The following is a 26,555-nucleotide window of genomic DNA, read 5'->3' on the forward strand; positions in this document are numbered from 1 at the left end:
TATTTTCGTCAAGTTGAAGGATTGGCTATGGGTAATCCTCTCAGTCCGGTACTTGCTGACATTTATATGCACTATTTTGAGATGAAATTATTTGATAAATTATCTTTTCGTATTTAGATTCGGTATGTTGACGACACTTTCGCACTTTTTGACGGTTATAAAGAGGATTTATCCGAGATTCTATCTCTTATGAATTCAATTGATCCAGCCATCCAATTCACTCTTGAAATTGAATCCAACAATTCCCTCCCCTTCCTCGATATTCTTATAATCCGCAATGAAACCGATTTTAGCACCACTGTGTACCGTAAACCCTTTGCAGTTTGTTTACCACCCCATGCCAAGTCATGCCACCCTGTTAAGCAAAAAATGGCTTCTTTTTACTATTATGTTTTCCGCGCGCTAAAAGTTTGTTCCTCTGAATCTTTGCTTACCAATGAACTTAATTATTTGAGAGCAGTTGCGATTGACCGTGGATTTTCTCCCGTGATTATTGATAAAGCCGTCAAAAAAATTTCAGATTCCCATCAAAGAAGACATTCTACTGTTAGAAATAATATCAATGACCTTGTAGTGCTTCCATTTTATCCTTCTGTTAGCTATAAAATTGCACGGATTCTCCAGAAATTCAATTTTCAAGTCGGTTTCTCCCCTATTAATAAAATTCACCCTTCGATTCTAAAAGATTGCGTTTCTGTCTTGAATTCTTGGGGAATTTATAGTATATCATGTCAGTGTGGTTTAAGATATATTGGCCAAACAAAAAGAGCGTTGAAGTTTCGTATCAAGGAACATGAATCTTATGTCAAAAAAGGGGAAATTAACAAGTCTTCAATAGCGTATCATAGCTGGACTTTTAACCATAATTTTGATTTTGGGTCTGCAAAAATCATCCAAAAGGCTTCTTCCATAGGCGAATTGGATTTTCTTGAGGCTTTTCACATTCACAAAGATTTAGAAAGTTTAGTTAATGATTTGAAGTCCAATCCAGTCCTTCCTAATGCCTTTAAAATTCTACTGTCTTAATTCAATTATTTTTGCCGATAGATGGCGTTACCTCCTCGCACTTGGTATTACCAGAGGGTATAAAAATCCGTTCAGTGGTTGCTTTCCATTATTTGAAGTTCAGATTTTGAGCGTAATGTGCATTTGCCCTCGCTCCCTATTTTAACTTCGCTAATATTTCTTTATGCTTGATCAGACAGCCTGGCTCAGTAAAAGTAGGCGGCCAGTGCAACTCTGATTAAAAATCTAGTTATAACCACGTGCAGTGCTGATAAGCACCACGTGTTTCTGTGATTCCTATTTTCTTCTTTCTATGTATTTCTTTCTCCTGATGAGGAGGGACCTTTAGCTGCCCTCGAAATCGATTGAGTGTTTCATTATACCTACGCTAAATATAAGGTTGTTTGTTACGATTTTGACTCTAATTCGTGGTTTTCACGGACAGGTTTCTCCTTTACGTGGATGGCGCACTCGGCCATTTTCGCGCTCAGAACCTTTAAATGGTAGTTTCGTTTAGGTCAATGTTTTTTAAAGGTATACAAAACATGTTAAACCTGTATAACAAAAGGTTAAGTTAGATTTCGTCCCTTATTTCGTTTAACAATATTGCATACAGAGCCATTTCTCCCTAGTGGGGAATTTTTTCAATTTGTTTTTCACAGAAATTAAATTCCCATGACCACCTTTACACCATTACCAAGTTTAATAACTTTTGGTTCGGTACACCTTCTTTTATGGCCAGTTCAAAGTGAAACTTTAATTTTAACCATCCTGTACATAAGATTTGTGTACAGCGTTGTTCTTACCCAGGTATTCTGACACAAAAATTGAACTTTTTCTGAAATGATATACATATTTTTTCCCACATTTCGGTTCTACGACCCAAATTATGCCAAAGTGCTAAGTTTTGTAAAAATCGCAGTAGTTTTTAAAAATTAGCTCTCTAGACTTTAGATTGTCAATGCTAAATGAATATAGTATGTATTTATTAATATCTCTTTTTTATTAAACATGTGCACTTTTTGAATTTGCATTCTCTTCCAAACACATACAATTAATCATCAATAATTTCACTTTCGGTAGAATTTGAGAGTAAGAAGCTAGAAAACTGCGGAAATCCAGGCTATTAATTAATTCATCATGACCCGTAAAAACGAGTAAATAGTTACTAGTACAGGAAGTAAGCCCCAATGGTCCACATCATAATGGTATTATAAAATTAGTGTTAGTAGTTTTCCAAAAAAAAAAAAAAAAAAAAAACAATTTAGAAGCGTGACATAAGGAATTCCATCTAACTGTCGACTGCCATTATCCATCCATCTACAAATTCACCGACCATTTCTGGAACTCAGGATATGGTAGAAATTCGCATAACCCACCTTGTCGCAAGTATTCGCAAATCAGATGCCAAGAAAAACCAAATATGTGCAAATTAATCGACTCCTGGAAGCATCAATGGAAATTTATGCGAACATGAACATGGAACTTTCTTCATAGCATTTCACATAATCTTTTCTTTTCTTTCCCAGAATGGCGGGCCCTCAGCCGTCTTCAGCTTGGTTACTACTGAGGCCAGAAATGGTTACCACTTAAGTACTCAAACACCTAATAGGCGGGCCGCCTTTGCCTCCCATAAAGGAAAGGACAGTTACAACCTCTAGTTTAGCAATCGACTCTTCTAACAAATATACCGTCTGTGCGGCATTTCATATAATCTCGAAATTTAAATTCTGTACATTGATATATTAATATACTGCATATACACTCGTATTTCTTAAAATGTGTTTTTAATAATTATTCAGAATTTGAATTTGGGATGTTTTAGGTAAAGGCTATTTAATCTTGGGGTATTTTCTCGGGATTATTTTTTCGAGCTATTTATTCTTAAGTTATTTTGAGGGGAGTAACTTAATTTGTACAAGGAATAGCTACAATTGCATTAAACAGCTGTGTGGCTAATTGAATTTAGGCAACATTTACTGTCGTATAATAAATTCCTTGTTATAAATACTTATAATTATCTCTAAATGAATTCGGGTATGGCAATGAAATCATATGAATCCCCAAATATCACAATTTCTCATTTTCTATATAGATTCCAATAAAGTCTGTTATACCAGAAATTAAGAGTGTAAGAAATGGAAAAATTCCATTTGAATGCGGATTTGGAGCAAAGTTTATTTAACTAGAATTGTTGCTGTTGTTGTGACTTGTCTGACAGCAGCATCAGGGCAAGACCACGAAATTCATCGTGCAAGGAGTGCAAGATTACACTTGTCGTTGGAAGGATCCTTGAGCAGCATACAGGTATGACTTCGCTCAGTTCCGCCCCCAATTTTGATGGAGAGTACCCCGGGGAAACGGGTCCGAGGATTTTCCACTTCTCTTTCCCTACCAACAACCTCTCGAGAGGACTTTTGTCTCGTCACATATTTAGAAAGTCCCCATGCCACACGGACACTAACAAATTTACAAACATTCATGCCTTCTCCGGGATTCGAACCCGGGACCTTCTTTACCGCAGTAGGCTCCTCTAATTTCTAATACGTCTTGGCGACTTATTTAATTAGAGTTCTTCATTAGATCATAAAGCGCAGGGAATTAAAAGGATATATTTAAAAATAACTAAGAAATGAATAGAACATTCTATCTACTTCATTAGGTTTCCATTGGTTTCCTTTATGGTAAAGTAGACTAAAGGATAAGAATTATTATTCATTAGGTATCCTCAAACAGTCTGGCTGTAAGAATTATAGCAGTGTAGAGATCCAATCTCCAAAACTTCTCCGGGCAGGATATTGAAACCTCAACTGAATTTATCGTCCATCTGTTACCCCCAAATTCTTGGAGATAGGCAGAAGGGGCTTCTGTGTCTTGTGATCGAAATACTCCACCATCTGCCCTCATCTTTCTAGAACAATTTCGTCGTCGATTATCCGATATCCAATGGGCGAACACATTATCTTAGGAAGAAAGCGAAATATTTAATGATAGCTAACAGAGACACAGAAAAGAGCAGACAAGAGAACTGCATAAAGATCAGGATAATTACGATAGCTATTCATAATCGATTATGCACATCGATAGATACGTCTCCGAAACTACTTCCAAACGGGACCGTGAAGATCAAGTATGCATTTATAACTATTTCATTCATTCTAATGTTTACATTTAAAACGTTTTCCCAGAAATAAAAATCTGAGGAAAAAAAGTTCCATACCTATTACAGATACATTATCAGGCAATAAATTATTCCATTTTAAATGATGTTATGTAAGATAGCCCATAACTCCAGTGCATGTTTAGTGATGTAATGTTATATTTCTTTAAATCAGTCCATATCCGAAAGCTTTACGTTTCAGATTCTTTTTCAAATTAATTATTTTGTTCCTCAGTTTTAAATAGTTCTTCTCTAATGTTGGTACTAGGAAGCGTAAGGAAAAAAGAGGATTATATGAATGCTGAAATCTGAGAACTGTGCTTACAGATGTTTACGAAATTGTCCAAGTTGATTACATCTAATTATTTAATTTAGGATTTTACTTGCATAGAATACTAATTTTAGAAAAAATAAAATAATTTCAATTTCAATGCATTTTTAATAAATAAAAGAAAGTATTCTACTTTGCATACCATTCATACTTAGAGCAGGATTGCAAGTACTACCATCACATAATATGGGAATGCATGTTCAGATGATACACTGTAATTGTTCTATATTACGTATTACAAATTAATATTCAGTACTTTATTATACTTTTAAATTTAAATACTGTTACAACATCGTGATAAAAGTACATCCAGCATTTAAGTTTAAAACCCTTTTCTTCACTGGATTTCCATGTCGGTTTCCTCATAAAGATATACTGAAGCGTTTCACATTAGTAAATTCAGTACCTAATCTTTCACTGATCGGCAAATAAATTTTTAAAAAAATCTGAAAAGTTTGAGATTTTAAAGTTTGAGATTTTAAATTGAAGGGGTGTTTTTTAACGTCTTGTCTCTTACCTTTATTTATTAAATATCACGTTCTACCTACTAATTCAGTTCAACGGCAATATCACAAAATAATTTTAAAATGAGCATATCCTTAAGAATTTGCAATACACAGTCTCGTGCACTGAAGATAAAAATGTTTTTTACTGAAAAACTTTGCCATTGTCGCTTGTCGCTTTAAAATCCTTTAGTTTGTTAATCCAAAAATTCGTTAAGATTTTACAAAATATGAAATCGATAATAAAACAAATTCCAAATTTCAAATTTGGGCTTCCAGACGCCCGTATTCGCAGAAGGATTACTTTATTCGAAATTTATTGGCTCTAGATACAGTTATTTTATCACAATGCGAGAAACATACCTACATTTATGCAGATTCTTCATTATTTAATTTCTTTAAATATAAGACAGGGCGATAATATTTGGTGGCAACATTTTGAAAGGTGAAACATCGCTTGGAGTGAATTAACGCAAAATGCCAAAACGAAATTAATAGTCCTTTTGGGTAAATTGTCCCTTTGGACTAAAAAATTCAATTTGACAGAAATTCACAAATTTTAAATTTTGGTAGTAATCTGCAGTTTATCTCAAGAGATTTAATATTTAAAATATTAAAAATCATCATACGTGTAACACCCATGATGCTTTAGGAATATCATTCGATACATATGAAATTATGTTTCTATAATGAAAACTCATAAAACTCAATTAAAAATTATTAATTATAATTCCGAATTTTAAGATTAAAATATTAGAACATGAAAAGTTTAAACATCTAAGCAATTTGAACAACTATGTAATTTCTGAGACTACATCGTTTCCCAGAGACAACTTGGTTGTAATCTAATGTTTGATTTAATGACATCAAACGCAAGGGATGGTGAAGTTCTGAGGATCCGCCTGTTAATTGAGTGAACGTCGTTTTGCCCTCTCATACTGTAAATGATTTGTTTCAATCCTAGTTAAGACGAGATTGATTGCAATAGATCAGATCCTTAATCCCCAGGTTTCAACCTAATTAACCTTTGAACTTTGAGTCTACGTCAAATCTAATTAGCTTTTGACGGCAAGAAGAGTCCTAGATACACGAAATGCACACCAAATTACTGCATGAATATAAAATACCACTATTTAGGAAAAATAAATAAAATAACTAAAATAATGCTTTAAGTGGCACTTAACATTTAAATGTCATTCAAACTTTGCATCATATCGTACGGTTCTGATTTAAACGTTTAGTAACAGTTCAAGAATGAAATTATAAGATAAATTCAACGCATCAATATTCATAAAGTAATATATTTTCAGAATAGGCCATACTTAGTTGTACGAGAATTTGACTGTAATAAAAAACTTAGACAATGAAAACATCTTGGAAATATAAACACCACTCTTTTTTCAAAGAACTTTAGTAGACAACGTAAACATCTTGGAAACATAAACACCACTCTTTTCTCAAAGAAATTTAATACTTTTTATGGCTGTTTTCACATTTCATAAGAGCTTAGTAAATATTTGAACAAAAGTAATATTTCAAGCAGAAAATTAAAGTACTTCTATATATAGACTAGAAGAGAAACACGCTAATGTGACAATCAAAATCGTAAAAAACAACCTTATATTTAGCGTAGGTATAATGAAACACTCAATCGATTTCGAGGGCAGCTAAAGGTCCCTCCTCATCAGGAGAAAGAAATACATAGAAAGAAGAAAATAGGAATCACAGAAACACGTGGTGCTTATCAGCACTGCACGTGGTTATAACTAGATTTTTAATCAGAGTTGCACTGGCCGCCTACTTTTACTGAGCCAGGCTGTCTGATCAAGCATAAAGAAATATTAGCGAAGTTAAAATAGGGAGCGAGGGGCAAATGCACATTACGCTCAAAATCTGAACTTCAAATAATGGAAAGCAACCACTGAACGGATTTTTATACCCTCTGGTAGTACCAAGTGCGAGGAGGTAACGCCATCTATCGGCAAAAATAATTGAATGAAGACAGTAGAATTTTAAAGGCATTAGGAAGGACTGGATTGGACTTCAAATCATTAACTAAACTTTCTAAATCTTTGTGAATGTGAAAAGCCTCAAGAAAATCCAATTCGCCTATGGAAGAAGCCTTTTGGATGATTTTTGCAGACCCAAAATCAAAATTATGGTTAAAAGTCCAGCTATGATACGCTATTGAAGACTTGTTAATTTCCCCTTTTTTGACATAAGATTCATGTTCCTTGATACGAAACTTCAACGCTCTTTTTGTTTGGCCAATATATCTTAAACCACACTGACATGATATACTATAAATTCCCCAAGAATTCAAGACAGAAACGCAATCTTTTAGAATCGAAGGGTGAATTTTATTAATAGGGGAGAAACCGACTTGAAAATTGAATTTCTGGAGAATCCGTGCAATTTTATAGCTAACAGAAGGATAAAATGGAAGCACTACAAGGTCATTGATATTATTTCTAACAGTGGAATGTCTTCTTTGATGGGAATCTGAAAATTTTTTGACGGCTTTATCAATAATCACGGGAGAAAATCCACGGTCAATCGCAACTGCTCTCAAATAATTAAGTTCATTGGTAAGCAAAGATTCAGAGGAACAAACTTTTAGCGCGCGGAAAACATAATAGTAAAAAGAAGCCATTTTTTTTTTGCTTAACAGGGTGGCATGACTTGGCATGGGGTGGTAAACAAACTGCAAAGGGTTTACGGTACACAGTGGTGCTAAAATCGGTTTCATTGCGGATTATAAGAATATCGAGGAAGGGGAGGGAATTGTTGGATTCAATTTCAAGAGTGAATTGGATGGCTGGATCAATTGAATTCATAATAGATAGAATCTCGGATAAATCCTCTTTATAACCATCAAAAAGTGCGAAAGTGTCGTCAACATACCGAATCCAAAGACGAAAAGATAATTTATCAAATAATTTCATCTCAAAATAGTGCATATAAATGTCAGCAAGTACCGGACTGAGAGGATTACCCATAGCCAATCCTTCAACTTGACGAAAATATGCATTTTGGAAAACAAAGTGGGTTTGACTTAGAGAAACTTTAGTAAGCGAAACCAACTCATTAATTTCACTATGTGTGAAGTGAAATTCCCGAAGCCTAGTTTCAAGACAATTTAGTGCTCCTTCGACCGGAACATTAGTAAACAATGATTTGACATCAAATGAAACCATAATGGAACGAAGTGGGGAAATATTTTTAAGTTTATCAATGACTTCAACAGAATTTTTTACAGTGTGAATATTGTTATCAAGTAGAGGAGAAAATCTGGAAACTAAATATTTGGCCAAAGGATATGAAGCAGTGCCTATGTTGGAAACAATTGGTCGAAAAGGAATACCGGTTTTGTGGACTTTTGGAAGAGCATAAAGTCTAGCGCAATTAGTAATAGGCGGAATAAGTGATTTCTTCAACTGAGTTGGCAGAATGTGGGAAGATTTAATAGCACTTTTTACTTTCATGAGGTCCGAAGTTGAAGGATCTTTAGGGATCGAGCAGTATGGGCCTTCATTTATCAATTTAGAGACTCCAGTAATATATGTGTGTTTGTCCATAACATCCAGTAATATATGTGTGTTTGTCCGCCCTTATCAGCTTTAGAGATAATGATATTAGTATCAGAATGAATTTCACGTAAGATCTCATTTTCCTTTTTGCTCAGATTAGAACCCAAAGATTTATTGTTAAAATTAACGTTATGAGTAATTAGGTGGCGGATTGTATCTTTCTGCGTTTCGGAAATTTTAGAGAATTTAAAGGCTTTCTCTATAGGGGCGATGATTTGAGGAATTGAAGGTTTAGATGTCTTTGAAAAGTTGAAATTATATTTTAATACTTTTAACTGATCCTCCGAAAGATTCCTATTGGAAATATTAACGATGGAGTTAACGTTTACAGTGAGAAGATCAGCTAGATAATTGGGACTATCCGACTGGTGTGTGAGTTTTTGGAATTTCGAAATGAGCACATTTTTATGCCGTTGACAAACGGTATCGGTTCTAGACCAGGATGTATGTTCAAATGAGGAAAAATTTTCAGTGGAATTAGCAATTTTTAAATGGAGGTAATATAATTCAAATTCAATTTTAGATAAACGTTTGCGTGTGTCCCTTATAACGTGACGAAGAAGTGCCAATTTGAATTTATGCAAAATTTTTGAAACGTGAACGGAAGCTTTAAGGCTACATTTCACATGTATAAATTTGGGAATGAAATTTTGATGTTTGCATTTAAGTAGAAGAACGGAAGCTTTAAGGCTACATTTCACATGTATAAATTTGGGAATGAAATTTTGATGTTTGCATTTAAGTAGAAACTGTAGATGATTCAAGAATACTTAATACTACTTAAATGCAAACATCAAAATTTCATTCCCAAATTTATACATGTGAAATGTAGCCTTAAAGCTTCCGTTCACGTTTCAAAAATTTTGCATAAATTCAAATTGGCACTTCTTCGTCACATTATAAGGGACACACGCAAACGTTTATCTAAAATTGAATTTGAATTATATTACCTCCATTTAAAAATTGCTAATTCCACTGAAAATTTTTCCTCATTTGAACATACATCCTGGTCTAGAACCGATACCGCTTGTCAACGGCATAAAAATGTGCTCATTTCTAAATTCCAAAAACTCACACACCAGTCGGATAGTCCCAATTATCTAGCTGATCTTCCCACTGTAAACGTTAACTCCATCGTTAATATCTCCAATAGGAATCTTTCGGAGGATCAGTTAAAAGTATTAAAATATAATTTCAACTTTTCAAAGACACCTAAATCTTCAATTCCTCAAATCATCGCCCCTATAGAGAAAGCCTTTAAATTCTCCAAAATTTCGGAAACGCACAAGGATACAATCCGCCACCTAATTACTCATAACGTTAATTTTAACAATAAATCTTTGGGTTCTAATCTTAGCAAAAAGGAAAATGAGATCTTACGTGAAATTCATTCTGATACTAATATCATTATCTCTAAAGCTGATAAGGGCGGACAGATCGTTGTTATGGACAAACACACATATAGCCCATACTGCTCGATCCCTAAAGATCCTTCAACTTCGGACCTCATGAAAGTAAAAAGTGCTATTAAATCTTCCCACATTCTGCCAACTCAGTTGAAGAAATCACTTATTCCGCCTATTACTAATTGCGCTAGACTTTATGCTCTTCCAAAAGTCCACAAACCGGTATTCCTTTTCGACCAATTGTTTCCAACATAGGTACTGCTTCATATCCTTTGGCCAAATATTTAGTTTCCAGATTTTCTCCTCTACTTCATAACAATATTCACACTGTAAAAAATTCTGTTGAAGTCATTGATAAACTTAAAAATATTTCCCCACTTCGTTCCATTATGGTTTCATTTGATGTCAAATCATTGTTTACTAATGTTCCGGTCGAAGGAGCACTAAATTGTCTTGAAACTAGGCTTCGGGAATTTCACTTCACACATAGTGAAATTAATGAGTTGGTTTCGCTTACTAAAGTTTCTCTAAGTCAAACCCACTTTGTTTTCCAAAATGCATATTTTCGTCAAGTTGAAGGATTGGCTATGGGTAATCCTCTCAGTCCGGTACTTGCTGACATTTATATGCACTATTTTGAGATGAAATTATTTGATAAATTATCTTTTCGTATTTAGATTCGGTATGTTGACGACACTTTCGCACTTTTTGACGGTTATAAAGAGGATTTATCCGAGATTCTATCTCTTATGAATTCAATTGATCCAGCCATCCAATTCACTCTTGAAATTGAATCCAACAATTCCCTCCCCTTCCTCGATATTCTTATAATCCGCAATGAAACCGATTTTAGCACCACTGTGTACCGTAAACCCTTTGCAGTTTGTTTACCACCCCATGCCAAGTCATGCCACCCTGTTAAGCAAAAAATGGCTTCTTTTTACTATTATGTTTTCCGCGCGCTAAAAGTTTGTTCCTCTGAATCTTTGCTTACCAATGAACTTAATTATTTGAGAGCAGTTGCGATTGACCGTGGATTTTCTCCCGTGATTATTGATAAAGCCGTCAAAAAAATTTCAGATTCCCATCAAAGAAGACATTCTACTGTTAGAAATAATATCAATGACCTTGTAGTGCTTCCATTTTATCCTTCTGTTAGCTATAAAATTGCACGGATTCTCCAGAAATTCAATTTTCAAGTCGGTTTCTCCCCTATTAATAAAATTCACCCTTCGATTCTAAAAGATTGCGTTTCTGTCTTGAATTCTTGGGGAATTTATAGTATATCATGTCAGTGTGGTTTAAGATATATTGGCCAAACAAAAAGAGCGTTGAAGTTTCGTATCAAGGAACATGAATCTTATGTCAAAAAAGGGGAAATTAACAAGTCTTCAATAGCGTATCATAGCTGGACTTTTAACCATAATTTTGATTTTGGGTCTGCAAAAATCATCCAAAAGGCTTCTTCCATAGGCGAATTGGATTTTCTTGAGGCTTTTCACATTCACAAAGATTTAGAAAGTTTAGTTAATGATTTGAAGTCCAATCCAGTCCTTCCTAATGCCTTTAAAATTCTACTGTCTTAATTCAATTATTTTTGCCGATAGATGGCGTTACCTCCTCGCACTTGGTATTACCAGAGGGTATAAAAATCCGTTCAGTGGTTGCTTTCCATTATTTGAAGTTCAGATTTTGAGCGTAATGTGCATTTGCCCTCGCTCCCTATTTTAACTTCGCTAATATTTCTTTATGCTTGATCAGACAGCCTGGCTCAGTAAAAGTAGGCGGCCAGTGCAACTCTGATTAAAAATCTAGTTATAACCACGTGCAGTGCTGATAAGCACCACGTGTTTCTGTGATTCCTATTTTCTTCTTTCTATGTATTTCTTTCTCCTGATGAGGAGGGACCTTTAGCTGCCCTCGAAATCGATTGAGTGTTTCATTATACCTACGCTAAATATAAGGTTGTTTTTTACGATTTTGACTTCTATATATGTTGAACAATTGCCACGCATTATTTTCACAGGATAATAATGCCATTAATTTAATGATATATAATGGAAAAGCATTGCTATACAATTACTTTATCCTTCTAAAACCGGGCCGAAATTCTCATAATATAGCCTTCAGACCGGCGTGATCCGAAACAGTTTTGCCCCCTCTTTGACATTTTCCTAATGAGAAAAGTCGTTAGTCCCCCTCCATGGATGAAGTAAAATTTACATGTTTGTCGGATGCTTACGTCCCATAGTAGAGGGGTTGGTAAATTTGCAATTTTTTTCGATGATTATTTTGCTTTCATTTAAATGAAGTTCTAAATAAATAGTGCATAAATAAATATGTAGTAATGGATGCATATCCAGTGCACAATTTATTTAGAACAAAATAAATGCAATGTTTATATTTCACTCACTATTTCTGATCAATCTCGTAAATAATTTATGAATTTTTTAACTTTGTTTTCACTCTTCACTTATATTCGCGTATTTTCGTATTAGAAATTAGAAAACGAGAACAAAATTTAACAAAATATAGTAAATACGGACTAGCTTTGTAAGTCTGCAGGCTGGAATGCGATTTTTAATAACATGTTTTCATTAATAAAATAATGGTAATGGCTAATTTAATGAAATAATAATAATAATATTTATTACCATTAGATTATTAGAATGAGATTCAATACAATTAAATTTTGAGATGAACTTACAGCAATAATAAAGCTTTACATAACAATAACAGAGATTTAAATCTGCTTTTTTCGATAATTTTGTTATTATAATATAAAAATCAAAATCCGAGATACATTGGTCGCGTTTCATCATTTAACTTTATAAGGTATTTCTCCCAGTTTTCTAGCGTCCTTCGTGGTGTAGTGGTTGTGCGCGCTGGACCGGTATTCCAGAGGTCCGTGGTTCGATACCCGGCGAAGGCGGTTGCATATTTTTCATCTTTTCTGCTTTCAAAAAACCTAATGACTCTACAACTTTAACAAATATTACATTGTACTATCAGGTAAAGGAGGTACATCTTTAACGAGAATTGTTCTTTGTAAAATTGGCTTTTGTTTATTTTAGCAGAGAAAAAAAAATCCGTGACCTATACATGCAATCATCAAAAGAATTCTGAGAACAGTTTTAAATGTTCATGAAGAATTAATCCGTCAATTTCTTTTCAAAGGTAGAAATTTCGTCTAAAACCATCGTTATATCCAAAGGTTGAAGTCTATTTCATTTTCAACGAATATTCTATTTGCACATAACATATTTTCTAATTTATTTTAGAAAGAGTAATCTTTCACGTTTTCAAAAGAATAAGGACATTACTGGGTGTTGACACAATGTAGTAAATCTGTTTTTCATATTTCTTCCAGTAATGAAAACGATTACCCTGGAATATTTTCAAAGCAAAATTACGCCAAATTTTGCATAAAGTATCTTCTCGTGTACTTTTTTATTTAAAGTGTGAAATTTTCTCTTTGAAAATATAAAAAATCATGAACGGTGCAAAATTAATTCATGAGAAATAACTTTGAAATGCAATAACTCCATCGTAATATGAAATAGTGGAGAAAAGTGCAATACAGTTTATTTATTCACAAATAATCCCCTCATATGCGTAAGTTATGTACTGTCGATAATATAGGTTAGTAAATTAAACCGGTTATTTCAATACTTTTCCTTTATCAATATTTTTACGAGCTCTTCAGTAGAGCGGTAAAGGTGGCTGAACACTTGTCGACAGTACATAACTTACGCATATGAGGGGATTATTTGTGAATAAATAAACTGTATTGCACTTTTCTCCACTATTTCATATTACGATGGAGTTATTGCATTTCAAAGTTATTTCTCATGAATTAATTCGCTTGGTTTTGAATTCCGGCTAAATAGTTGGATTCACGGTTTTTGTGTAACGTAAATGCAAGCCAGCTTCTCTTAGAAAGTCCTCCGCGAAGGCATAACTCCCCTTATACAGGTAATTGTTGTGTGCTGTGATGTAATTCAGTAAGCGAACAAAATTAATCCAATCAAACCCGAAGAACGGGTTGATTACATGTGTAGTTTTCCACCAGGAACGTAAATGCGAGCAATTTTCTCTTGAAAAGGTTTACACGAAAGCATCCATCCCTTAAGCAGATAGCGTTCGCGTGCTTTTCCGTAATCCAATCCTAATTTTCATACATTTAATAGTAAGCTGACATACACCTTATTACAGATAAAATAACAACCTTTTTTAAAGATATTTTTTATTAACTTGTCTGAATTCAATTTATCTCTTGAGGAGTATAAGAATTTCAGCAAATAAAACTGGCCGAAATTTTATACAATGTAACTGATGTTTTGATTCAATTTAGAAGTAACGTGAGCTTTACTGATATTTAAATATTTTTTGGCAGATCTTATCCTAAAAGAGGGTCTAAAGATAAATTGTTTTTATTTAATTTACAATCAATGAAAATCATTGAAAGCAATCACTGAATGAATGAAAATCACAAAAACTATTATGCATACAATTGTCTCTTATTTATCTCCTGATAAATCAGACAAAATTGCCTACATAATAGAAGCACTTTGAAAGAGTTAACAGTTCTTAAGGGTTTTATGCACTCCACAAAAAAATGTCAAAATAAAATCTTATTATTCATAAGTATGAAAAGGAAGTAAACGATAAAAGCGGTTTTACCTATTTTCTAGAAGGGCATTAAATCTAAAATATTAATCTATTCTTATTTGCTACGATTAAAAAGCGTTAAATCTGGCAAGCTTAAACAGCGTGCAAAATCGCTGACGTTTTAATCATAGCAAAAGTCAGTACTAAAAAAGTTAGAAATGGCCTCTATTTGATTTTCAAGTATATTGGCGCGAGACGAAACCTGCGGTTTTTGCCAAAATGTAGCCAAACTGATAAGAAGAGGGAAATAATGTGTAGCCAGCGGCTACTCTGAGCAGCGACAATGGACCACCCAGAGATCTACAGATAGGCGATTCTCTAAAATAGGGAGGGCATGGATGGTACGAGGGTACGACAGTTGTACCAATGCCGGTGTCTGAGAAAGTCATTCTCCTGGTACAACTGCTGTACCAGACGGCTTCAGGAAGTTAATGGAGTTAGTTAAGTAGTACGTAATAATAAAAAATAGTTTGCTTTTTAAATCAGAAAATAAAAAAAATAATAATAATAAACTTAAAAGAAGTTAAAACTTAAAGAAGTAGTAATGGTTTGCATCCAAAAACGTGCAATTTAAAACGAAATAGGAAAAAAAAAAAAAAAAAAAAAAGCTTTTAGTTTTTAAATTACGGACATGCAGACTCTTCATTATTTAGTTTCTGTAAATATAATACATAGTGATGATGTTTGGTGGCAACAGTTTGAAAAGTGAACCAACGCAGAAATTGAAACGACGCTAAATGCCATTTTGAGACTAACAGCACTTTAGGCTAGTAATGACACGTATGAAAGGTAGCATTAACAGCGCATAACTATATATTTTTATCTATGAGTATATTTTTGTTTCAAAATAGTTTTATTTCTCTCTTTTCGGGAACTTCATAATTTAAGTAATCACTATATGATTATTATTAAAATTATACATTTATTTTCTGAGGATAATGTTCTTTTGTTTTTCAATATATTTCCAAAAATGATTTAAATATACATATATTGCCAACACTGTACATTCCTTCGACACATATTTAAAGGGTAATTAGATATCTTCTTGTCAGTAAGGTTTTTCAGCATTTTTACGTCGTTCTTGCTCTTGTGACTTATCTCACTTGCCTGATAGTAACATTCGAACAAGCCCATGAACTTCATTGTGGCAAGGAGTGCAAGTTTGCGTCTGTCGTTGCCAAGAGCCTTGAGCACCATACAGGTGAGAGTGCGACTTTGCTTAGCTCCACCCTCAATTCGATCGAGAACAACCCGGGGGACGGGTCCGAGGGTCTATCCCGTTTGCATATTTCACAAGTGCACATCAGCGTAGCCACTGAGGGAAGGGTTTCGAAAATCAACCAATAAGCTGCTATCGCTGTTGTGAAGCTAAATCTTCGTGCAAGTGAGCGTATGTTGTTTACGTTTTAATTTACATTTGTTTCGCAGTTATAAAAATATGGCGCAATAGTAGAAAATCTCGTAATGCTTTCGTTTTCTGAGTTTGATTAATCTCTGACATTTCACTTTTATCACGCATTAATATTAGGATTGATGTTCACGGCATATTATGTGGATTGAGAGAATTCAAGTGTATATCTTTTTAATTCAGCTGAGAATGACTGAAAGTGTTGCAATGCATCTAGTGTTTCTTATTTCAGTGCTTGCATTCTTTTGATTTTAAAGTGTAAGTTTCAGAATACGTATGATCTGATTATATTCATTGTTAACATTAGAAATTATATGTGAATAAATTGTATATACTCGTTGTGAATACGATAAATTCACATTGTTTGATGAGTATTTTTTGTGTAGACAGTACATTTAAGAGTGAGCAGTTATTAAATGCGAAATTTAACGCACTAAATGTATACGAATGCAAATTAGTAAAGTTCACTTTGAATACAATTCTGCATTGGTTATTATTATAGAACATCTTTTTCATATAGACTGCAATAAAAAGTGCTGATTTCTATATACATATATAATTGGTGTAAATATTTTTCTCATACGCCTAGTTTTATGTAAAGATTGCGTTTGGGCTCAGATGTTTATCACATATTTCTTTCTTCATCTTATTTACCACTTATTAAGTAATATTTTACATCGATATTTTTTCAAATTATCCAACATGTGTTTGTATTTATTTCAACCAGGTAGTGAAAAGTTCATAATTTCCTATAATCGATTAACTTCGCAATAAAAAGTTTCAGAAGCAATTGACGATACTTTAATTATCTTGTACAGAAAATTGCGTGGAAGAATGTTTTCAACCATCTTGCTTAAAGCATGCGAAAGGTCATGTGACATGACAGAAATTTTATTGAATGCTCATTGGTCCATCCTAGAAGCCACTCCCTCGGTGACTACACAGATAAGCACTTGTGAAATTTGCATCCCGGTTGGGCGGTCACATTTTTAGGTTTGTGTTGGTTGTATTTTTAGGTTTTTGTTAGGTTGTTTTTTTTTTTAGTTAGGTATGTAAATATTTAGCAATTAAATGGATATACATTATACTTTGTGTAATAATTTGTTACGCTAGACTCAGATCTGCAATATAGACTAGCTATTTGCGATTTTATATATTCGGAGTGAAAAAGCGTAAAATATATTCGATTAAAATATGGCAAATTCATGCTGCTCCCAGTGTTTGCAACCAATTGTAATATCATTAGTTGATAGTTACACTGATCTTCTGCTTATGATTTGCGCAAGCTTGTTCACTTGGAAGATAAAAAAGAAGATATTTCAAACTTGATTTGTCATAATGTTCGTATTTCTAATAATTGTTTGAAAGCTTATTTAAAATTTCCATTAAAAGTACATACTAAAAATCGTAGTAACATATGTTTTTTTATAAATTTTTTCCTTCTGCTAGCACATTGCTGACATTATGTAGTATTATCTGCTCAATGTTATGCTAACTGAAGTACAGCACTTTTTCCTATAGATGGAAAAACACTATCTTTGCCTTTAAATAATATCTCTAGTAAATTTATCGAAATAAATTATGCTGTATTTTAAGATAACAAATTAGGAACATATCTTATATTTTCACTGTGCATGCAATGCCTGGTAAACAGGGTCTTAATAAAATTAATTGGCGGTCTATTAAAGGGCCTAATAGATTGGACAGCTGAATATTAGTTCAGTCTTATTCTTACTTAGGTTATATTTAAGGAAAACATAATATTTCATAGGAAGCAGCAGTTATGATTTCTAGATGATGTTTGTCGAAGACGGAGCTAATTAGAGTAAACGGGCGGATATCGGAAAAGAAAAGTGCTCTTAGATCAAAAGCATATCCTTCTGCTCTTCTCCTAATGACACGACTTATTTGCTCGACTCTTTCTCTGCATGTCGTTCTAACTGCTGAGGTTTTTAACATTCCCTTTTGCCCAACAACATCATCAGGAGAAAAAGAAGATGAAAAAGCAGAGATAAAGGGGAAAGGTCTGAGACGAAGAAAAAAAGAAAGGAAAAAAAAAGTAGAATTCAGCATCAGTCCCTAAACGGTAAAGGATTTCTTTTCTTTACTTTTTGCTTTGGATTCTTCTTTTCCTGAATATGTTCTTCGCCATTAAGGTTCGAAAAAATAGTTGGGAAGGTTTTGCCCCTTTTTTTTTATTATTTTTACTTCTTTTCCATTCTCTGTCCCCTCCGAGAGCACTTACCCAAGTGGAGCTGTATTTATAATGTTTTTAAGAAAGATTTTCAGGAAACTGATTCGACCTCCCCACGGACTTATTTTGAAAACTACATTTCATAGAGAAAAGGAATCTCATCACATTTACCAATTTTCTTTTATCTGTCTGTGAAATATAGGATTCTGACTGCAAATCTTTATTTATCTTTTTTTGATGAACGTTATACGATAATATTCTTTAGCTGCGGGGAATTTCTTCTACCTTGAATAAATTATCGAATTTAATTTTGGTTCGACTTAAGAAATAGGCTCAGTTTGACTGTATTTTTACAGTATTTAAAAAAGCATACACTATTTATACATTGCTCTTGTAGATTATAGAAATGCTGCTTACCCATCTGGTATTTGATTCGGATATATTATATTTTGCCTCTCAATCAATATGGCTCTCAGCGTAGAGTAATTCCTTGGGGAAATGTCTATTTTCGGCTCCGTATTCTCCTACACGTAAAAAAATATTTAAATTCTGTTGATACGTAAGTCCTATCGAGAAATTTAATCATAGGAAAGAGAAGGATACTCTGATTCCATCCTTGGAATGTTTATCACGAATGCCATTCATATCGTAATAGAACTCATTCATATCGAATACAATTCATCAATAATATCATTCATATTGTAACAGAAATTCGATATTTGGAGAGCATAGATGAAATATCGTATTTAAAATTAATTCAAAATCAGTAAAATCTAGACGCCATAATTTTTTATTTAATTTAAATATTATAACTGGCTGTCAATAATCAACATGGAACAGAGATTTGTAAAGCTATCATACCTTCATTGCAAGTTTAGTACTCACTGAAACTGGAATTCACATTTTATTGTAAACTAGAAAGAACAACTAGAACACTCAAACTAGATAAGAACACTCAAGCGTTTGCTTAACTTTCAAAATAAAAAAGGCATATATACTAAGATACTCGGCGCGTATTCGAAAGGTCTGTGGTTTGAGTCCCGACGAAGGCACTTCTCATTCCTCACCTCTCCAAAAAATCCTAATAATTCTACAGTGGCGCCCGAACTAAAAACGACGAGGAATGATGATTCTCTGTCACCAGGGTTTGGCGATTGGGTTCCCTAATCCCCCAGTCGCTCTTTAAAAGGGGGATTATATAAGGTATTTCTTACGCCTTCTTAGCAAGCCTTCGTGGTGTAGCGGCACCCATTCGAGATGTCCGTGGTTCGAGTCCCGGCGAGGGTATTCCTCATTTTTTATCTCCTCTGCTTCAAATAATACTTATGTCTCTACAGTGGTGCCCGAACTAAACGGTGGTGAATGATGTTTCTTCACCACCAGGATTTGGCGACTGGGTTCCCTAATCCCCCGTCGCCCTTTAAAAGGAGGAGTATATAAGTTATTTCCCCTGCCTTCTTAGCATGCTTTCGCTGTATAATGGTTAGTACACTCGGCCTGTATTCGGAGTCCGATATTCGAGTCCCGGCGAGCTCACTGCACATTTTTCACGTCTCTCAGTTTAAAAAAATCCTAATGTCTCTACAGGATTAAATTTAGAAATAAGTCAGATCATCGTCTCTCGCACTTTTGTTGTGTTATGATTAAATAAATCGATTCAGATTTTCTAAAGTCCCGTCTTAGAGTGGCGCTGTTTACTTTCAAATATTTTTAACTATAAAACGTCTCTCAATTTTATATTCGGAGTTGTAATTAAAATGGTGAATGATGACACAGTTACCAGATAAGATTGGTCATCTGGCGTCTTCACTTCAAGTGACCTAATGCAATTTGTTTATATTCGCTTATTATAGAAGAGTCAGCGTAGCGAGCTAGTTGGGTTCCGTATTCAGTATTGGGTTAAGATCATGTCCTTGTTTTCATAAATTTCTTACGTTCCTCTCATCTCTGAGATGCCTGTTGGTATTGCATAATTAGGTTGCTTATTCACTATAGCAAAATGGCCAACCCCTCTGTCTCGGTTTAGTTTGGAGCAGACCACAAGTTATTCATCTGCTACGATGTTAGGTTATTTTTTACACATTTCCGATGGATTTTAAACACACAATAAACATAAATGCATAAAAATGTTTAACTGCCCAAAGAAATATGTTAAACGTGCTCATTTAATGACGTTCTCTAACATAATCAAGATACACAGAAACAGTACTTGAATCTTTTCACTGAATTTTATTATTTATAAAATAATAAATGCGACTGATTAATGTTAAAAAAAGTATCTTTGTTAAGACTAATCTTTACCATACGCAAAATTTCGGAAGTGAATGTTTTGAAAAATACTGGCCCATAGAAATTTAGCTTAAACAAAGTATCTGAAACTAAAAAAGAATGCAGTATATACACGCGTTGTGTTCTAGAAATCTATATTTGTAAATCATTAGTTTTCTGCAACAGTGGAAATAATTAATTAGCATCCTTGATTATACATATATAATAAATGCTTACGTTTTTCAAAACTTCGTTAATGTACAATAAGATCTCGCAACAAATGGCATCTTTTAATTCTCAACCAACCACCAGCTACATTCTTTTTTTTTTTTTTTTCATTTTCCTTTACTTGAAACCTGAGGTACGATCAGAGTTCAGTTTATGTCCTGTCTTTGTACTTGTAAAAAGGAATCATGATGTTTTCTTAATGTATTCAGTTTTATTTCATTAAATTTGCAGTTATTAAAAACTTTTTGCACAAACTTCACGGTAGATACGGAGCAAATACACAGACATTTTTTCTTTATTGGGTGCATGCCTGAAGACATCACCACTTGATGTCAGATGTTAGAGTTGAACGGTATTATATCTATTTTTTTAAATTGTTATTATAAGCGTTAACTTCATATTTATTATTCTGCACATGTGTTCACATGCTGAGACAGCTGTCATGCATCTATTATAAGTAGCTACCATTGGAAATGGAGCATTTATTATAAGACTGCACTGTGAAAGAGAGTATATTTGCACGAGCTGCTGGGAACATTGGATTATACAACGGAGGAAAGCATAGATTCGTGTTTCCTGTTTACATGAATGATGCAAATTTTGAACCAGCCGGTGCAACTCTGTGAAATGTTACCTGGTAAAGATGCCATATGGCCAATTATTCTGCTATAAGCAACTTATGACGTTGTATAATTGTGACGTAAACATAATTGGTATAGTATGAGTGCTTGCATGTATTAAGTTTTTAATACACCTTTTTCCATTGTACAGGATGCAGGGGAGTCTGCTATAATTATTATTATCGCTATTTTTAATGTTAAGTATCATTAATGTTTTTAATGTTAAGCGGTTATGATTAAATTTCAGAAAGTAAAGTAAAATTAAATGTAGAATAGTACCTTCAGGAACAAATGCTTACACAAGTAAAAAACACAGGCCTTCTGCAAATACTGATGCTAACGCTGTAGAACTTGTTAAGATTCTGTAAATAAAGCTAATTAGAGGAATACTAAGGGGGGGGAATGAGAAATGATTTTACTCAAAATATGATGTGTATGGTGTTAGAAATATCTTTGATCAATATAACAGAAGATATATTATACTATATAAATACCTTCTATATTATATAAATTAAATATAGTGTTAAAATTAAAGTAAAACTTTCCTTTACTGAAAGCTATTACAAACTGAAATCATGTTTATTCATTTTAAATTACTCAGTTTATTAAGTAGTTATAGACTGATTAAATGTAGAGAGATTAATTCACGAATTCTTTTCTGAATAACAGAGTTCTGAAATTAGCTGTTTATGAGGCTGCGGAAGACGTATCTAATGTTAGCTGCTTTAAATGAAACTGGATGCTCAATTTTTTCCCGATTCATTTACATACTAATAAAAACAATTTGTAGTTAACAGCCTACCGGTACTGCTTTGTTAGCGAAGCTGATTTCAATTTGCGATTTTAACATTCTCATAAAATTCCACTTAGTATTTCGAACCAGCCTTTGTGTAGTGAAATGTAACTTATCCTGCATGAATACCTAATCATTTTACAATTATTGTCGTATGACTGCTGTTTATTCAGATATACTTGCAATTAATGCATTGCATGATTACTGTAGTTCCCAATCGATAGCTTAAGCTTTGACAATAAACTTGATTTGTTTCTCTTAATTTCCACTCATTTAGATAATTTATCTGACCATTTCGTGCTCCTAACTGTTTGGTACTTTAATTTTACGAAGAACGTTTGAGTTTTCGAGCCCATCCGCTTCGTTCAAGTTCCATTTTAAGTTATTTCTTTCGACTACCCATTTAAATTACTGAGTGAGTGATATTTAGAAATCATTTGCAGACTTGGGTAACGATTTTCAGCTATTTGAATAGCGCCTTTGTTGCGCATATTTTACGATCATTATTCGTTTACATTTGACTATTGGTTACTTTGAAGAAAATTAAAAGTAATGAAGAAAATGTGCATTTTAGAAATTTGACCCTGATTCAGTAATTATGAATTAAATATAATCTTTCCAAAGAAGAGACTGCGGAAGTTATTTTTTGTTGACTGTACGGAAAAACTTTACCTTCAGCATCATCTGCGTTTAGATTAATTACGCTTTAATGAAATCAGTTGCTCAGACATGTAACGCACTTCGGGTTCAACAGAAGCTGATCATATTAAATGATTTTCTGAGTTTGCTGTCTTTTTGATACAAAATTTCCAAAACCATCGATATGCACCTCACAGATTAATAAGTATTTATTGATATTATATGCAGGTATTTGGTATTTAATTTAAAAGCGAACCTTCATTCAAATTATGGAACCCACAGTACGTAATTCCTATGCTGTTTCCTTATAAACGGATCATTTTCTTTTAACTGAACACTCCATAGTTTAATGATATTAAATACTAAATTTATTAATATGCGAATAGGGCAATAAATCAGATTACTGAATTAAAATAGTTATGTTGCCAACGTTATACTTTTGAGTTTAATCTCCATTTGCAAATATCTTAAGTAGTTGTATTTTCATGGAGTACAGTCAATATTAAAAGTAATTTGTCCGAATGGAGCAATATTCTAAATTCAAACTTCAATTGTAATTCATACCGTTATAAAATGCTTTCTGTTTTTAGCTCGATCTTTGAAACATATCTCCACATTTTAACAATATTCATACTATTACTTTCTTATTTCGTATCATACAAATCCATGGCCTTTCTTTTGTGCCTTTTTCAAATTTTCCTATTGCCGAATTTTTGTAAACTTGATGAGAATTCATTCTAAATGTAAATTCAAAATATTTGAACGAATGAAAATTCAATAGTTGAGATATAATTGTTTTAAATGCCGATTATAACAAAATGTTTATATTATACTTTTTTTTTTTTTTTATACATCTAGCAATTTTGCATTTGCAGCCGTTGAAAGTAAAGGCATGAAAGAAATGCATACACTGGGTACATATGATTGTTGTTATATAATATTTATGCTTATACAAAAGAAGTAAAATATTGCTTTATGTTTCCGTTTCAGTGGGAAGAGAACCAACGAAGCTACCAGTTATGGTTTACATCCACGGAGAATCTTATGACTGGAATTCAGGAAATCCTTATGATGGAAGTGTTCTGGCAAGTTTTGGAGGCGTGGTAGTTGTCACAATAAATTACAGATTAGGAGTGCTAGGTAAGTTCATCTATTTATAAGGCTATAGTAATTTCCAAATAATTATCTCTGAAATGTTGATAAATTAAAACATGTTAGATTATCCATAGACACTTTAAAAGTGTCCTAAGACAATTACTGCATAGTTAAGTCTAGGAACTTAAAAGTTTTAATACATACTGTTGCAGTCATCAATGCAGAAACGTTTAAAAGTATTGTCCACTGACAGTCACGAATGTTTTTTTCAGGGCTTGTATAACCGTTCAGAATAGTTCTAGACACTTGCTTCTTTGAACAATATTCTTTGAACAGCAGCTATGAAACAGATGATTACACCACCACTACAGAAGTGTTCGTAATTTTAAAACAACTTCTTTGGAAAAAATAAAGTTGGGAAGGTGGAATGTCATGTCACTAGAGAGAATATGGAATCAAAACTGCCAATTTTTGGTGGACAATTTAAGTGAAGTGTTTCTCTGCAGTAAGACTTGGAGATAACTCTCATTTTTGGTTGCAGCATATTATAAAATGAACTCACAATAATTTATGCCTTTCCATTCAAGAAAAGCTTTCGTCCTCATTTTGAAATCCATAGGTCTATTTGATTCATTTTCTTCTTCGATATACTCCAGTAGAGTTCGAGTGGTTAAGATCGTTGAATACTAGTAAGTCGACCTATTTGGGATTCGATCCTGGCTGTATGTTCGGATTTCGTAATTTTAGCCATGTGTAACGGAATATGAGCCAGTTTCCATCAAAATCTCCTCCGTGAAGGTTGGCTTTGGTTTGATTTTATTGGATTACAGCAAAGCACTCGAGGGCTGTCTGCCTAAGGAAAGCGATGCTTTGTCGAGGACCTTTTTAAGAAAAACTGGCTCGAATACAAGTTACACATGGTGAAAACCACGAAACGCTCATGTAGCTAACCCTTTCGCCGGGATTCAAACGCCGGGCCGAATTACCAGCGTTCAGCGGTGATGATGAACTCACACCTAGTTTTTAGGATCATGAGGAAAACACCACATTTCTTGACGCTAACATGTAACTTGATGATTTTGTAAAGAAGTAACAGGTTTTTATCAGCTCTGCAAATGAGGTCATTACAAGTCTATGTCGTACTTGACGTTGAGAGTAGGCGCCGCACTGGGCATAGTTTCGTTTAGAAAATTGTTGAGGAATGAGCTTTGAAGGTAGCTATGTAAAGCACGGATATGAAAGAACTCAGAAATAATTGTATGTGTTTGAACAAAAGCATTTTTTGCATGAGAAAACTATTTTAAAAATGGTTGCGTTTTAAATTCCATTCTTTATGTACTATATTACTAATTTTAATAACCAGTCTTGAAACGCTTGAAGCGTAATGTACACTGACGAGCCGAAACATTATGATCATTCCCACATTTTTCAATGAACTCCTCTGGATAACAGGGAGGGCACATAATTAAGTGGAAATGGTATTTAACTGCTGATAGGGAAGGTAAGGAATGATTCTTGTACGCGCGTTTGTGAATGATGGAAAAGGCTGCTGATCTAAGCGAATTTGATAGAGGGCAGATTGTAATGGCCCGAAGAATCGGAACGAATATCTCCGAAACTGCACGTCTGGTACTCTGTTCACGATGTTAGTATTTATGCGAAATGAATAAATGACAGTGAAGCAGCAGTAGGCGCCAAGGCGTTGGACGTCCACTCATCATCAAAGAAAAATGACGTCGGAGACTGGCCCTCTTGGTACAGTAAAATCAGCGCCAGACAGTTAGCTCAGCTGGCAGCCCAATATAATGCAAGTTCAAGTGCAAGTGTTTCGAAATACGCAGTTCAACGGGCACTTTTGAATGCGGGACTGCTTTGCAGATGTCCCACTCGTGTGCTTCTGTTGACCAAGCGTCATTGTCAACTATGCCTACATTTGGCGCAGGAACATAGAGACTGGACCATGGAGAAGTGAAAGACAAATGCTTGGTCTGATGAATTACAATTTTTCATTCATCACATCGATTTTCGTGTTAGTATACGCTGTCATCCAGGAGAACAATTATCCCCCTTCCCGTACAGCAGATCATACACAGGCTGGTGGTGGCGGTTTTATGCTTTAGGGACGCTCTCATCGGCGGCTCTGGGACCCTTAGCTATGGTAGAATAGACTATGAAATCTGCAGACTATCTTTGCATATTTGCTGACCAATTGCAGTCTTTCTTCCCAGCTGGAAATGGAATCTTTCAGCAGGAGAACATCCCATGACAAGAGGCTCGAAATGTGTTAGAGTGGTTTAAGGAAAATAATGAGGAATTCCAATTAATGTTCTGGCCACCTAACAAGCTGGATGGTAACCCGATAGAGGACTGTTGGGATATCATGGAGCGGCAACTCAGAGCTCAAACACCACCATGTCAGAATATACCTACTTTGATTGACCGTTGCTTAGAAATTTGGTACAACTTGTCTCCAGTCACCTGCCAAATACTTGTGGCATCCATGCCAAAGCGAGATGCAGCTGTTTTGTGGGCCAAAGGTCACGCAACGCATTATTGAGTAAGTGGTCAGAATGTTTTGGATTTTCAGTGTATGTCATGACAAGACACCAAACGTTTTAAACGGAAAACATATACCTTCAAAATT

General features: G+C 34.1%; 1 protein-coding gene across 1 annotated transcript in view; it reads left to right on the forward strand.

Moving 5' to 3' along the window:
- LOC118183166 (neuroligin-4, X-linked-like) overlaps positions 1-26,555 on the forward strand; it is a 727,522-nt gene that overhangs the window by 468,631 nt on the left and 232,336 nt on the right. The window contains exon 2 of the mRNA XM_085813108.1: positions 23,807-23,956. Within this exon, the coding sequence (XP_085669234.1) occupies positions 23,807-23,956 (150 nt within the window). The remainder of the gene's footprint in view (positions 1-23,806; positions 23,957-26,555) is intronic.

Source organism: Stegodyphus dumicola, chromosome 3 (genome assembly GCF_044657685.1).
Source record: "Stegodyphus dumicola isolate Sdum_Otavi_A_Nest chromosome 3, ASM4465768v1".
Lineage (NCBI taxonomy): Eukaryota > Metazoa > Arthropoda > Arachnida > Araneae > Eresidae > Stegodyphus > Stegodyphus dumicola.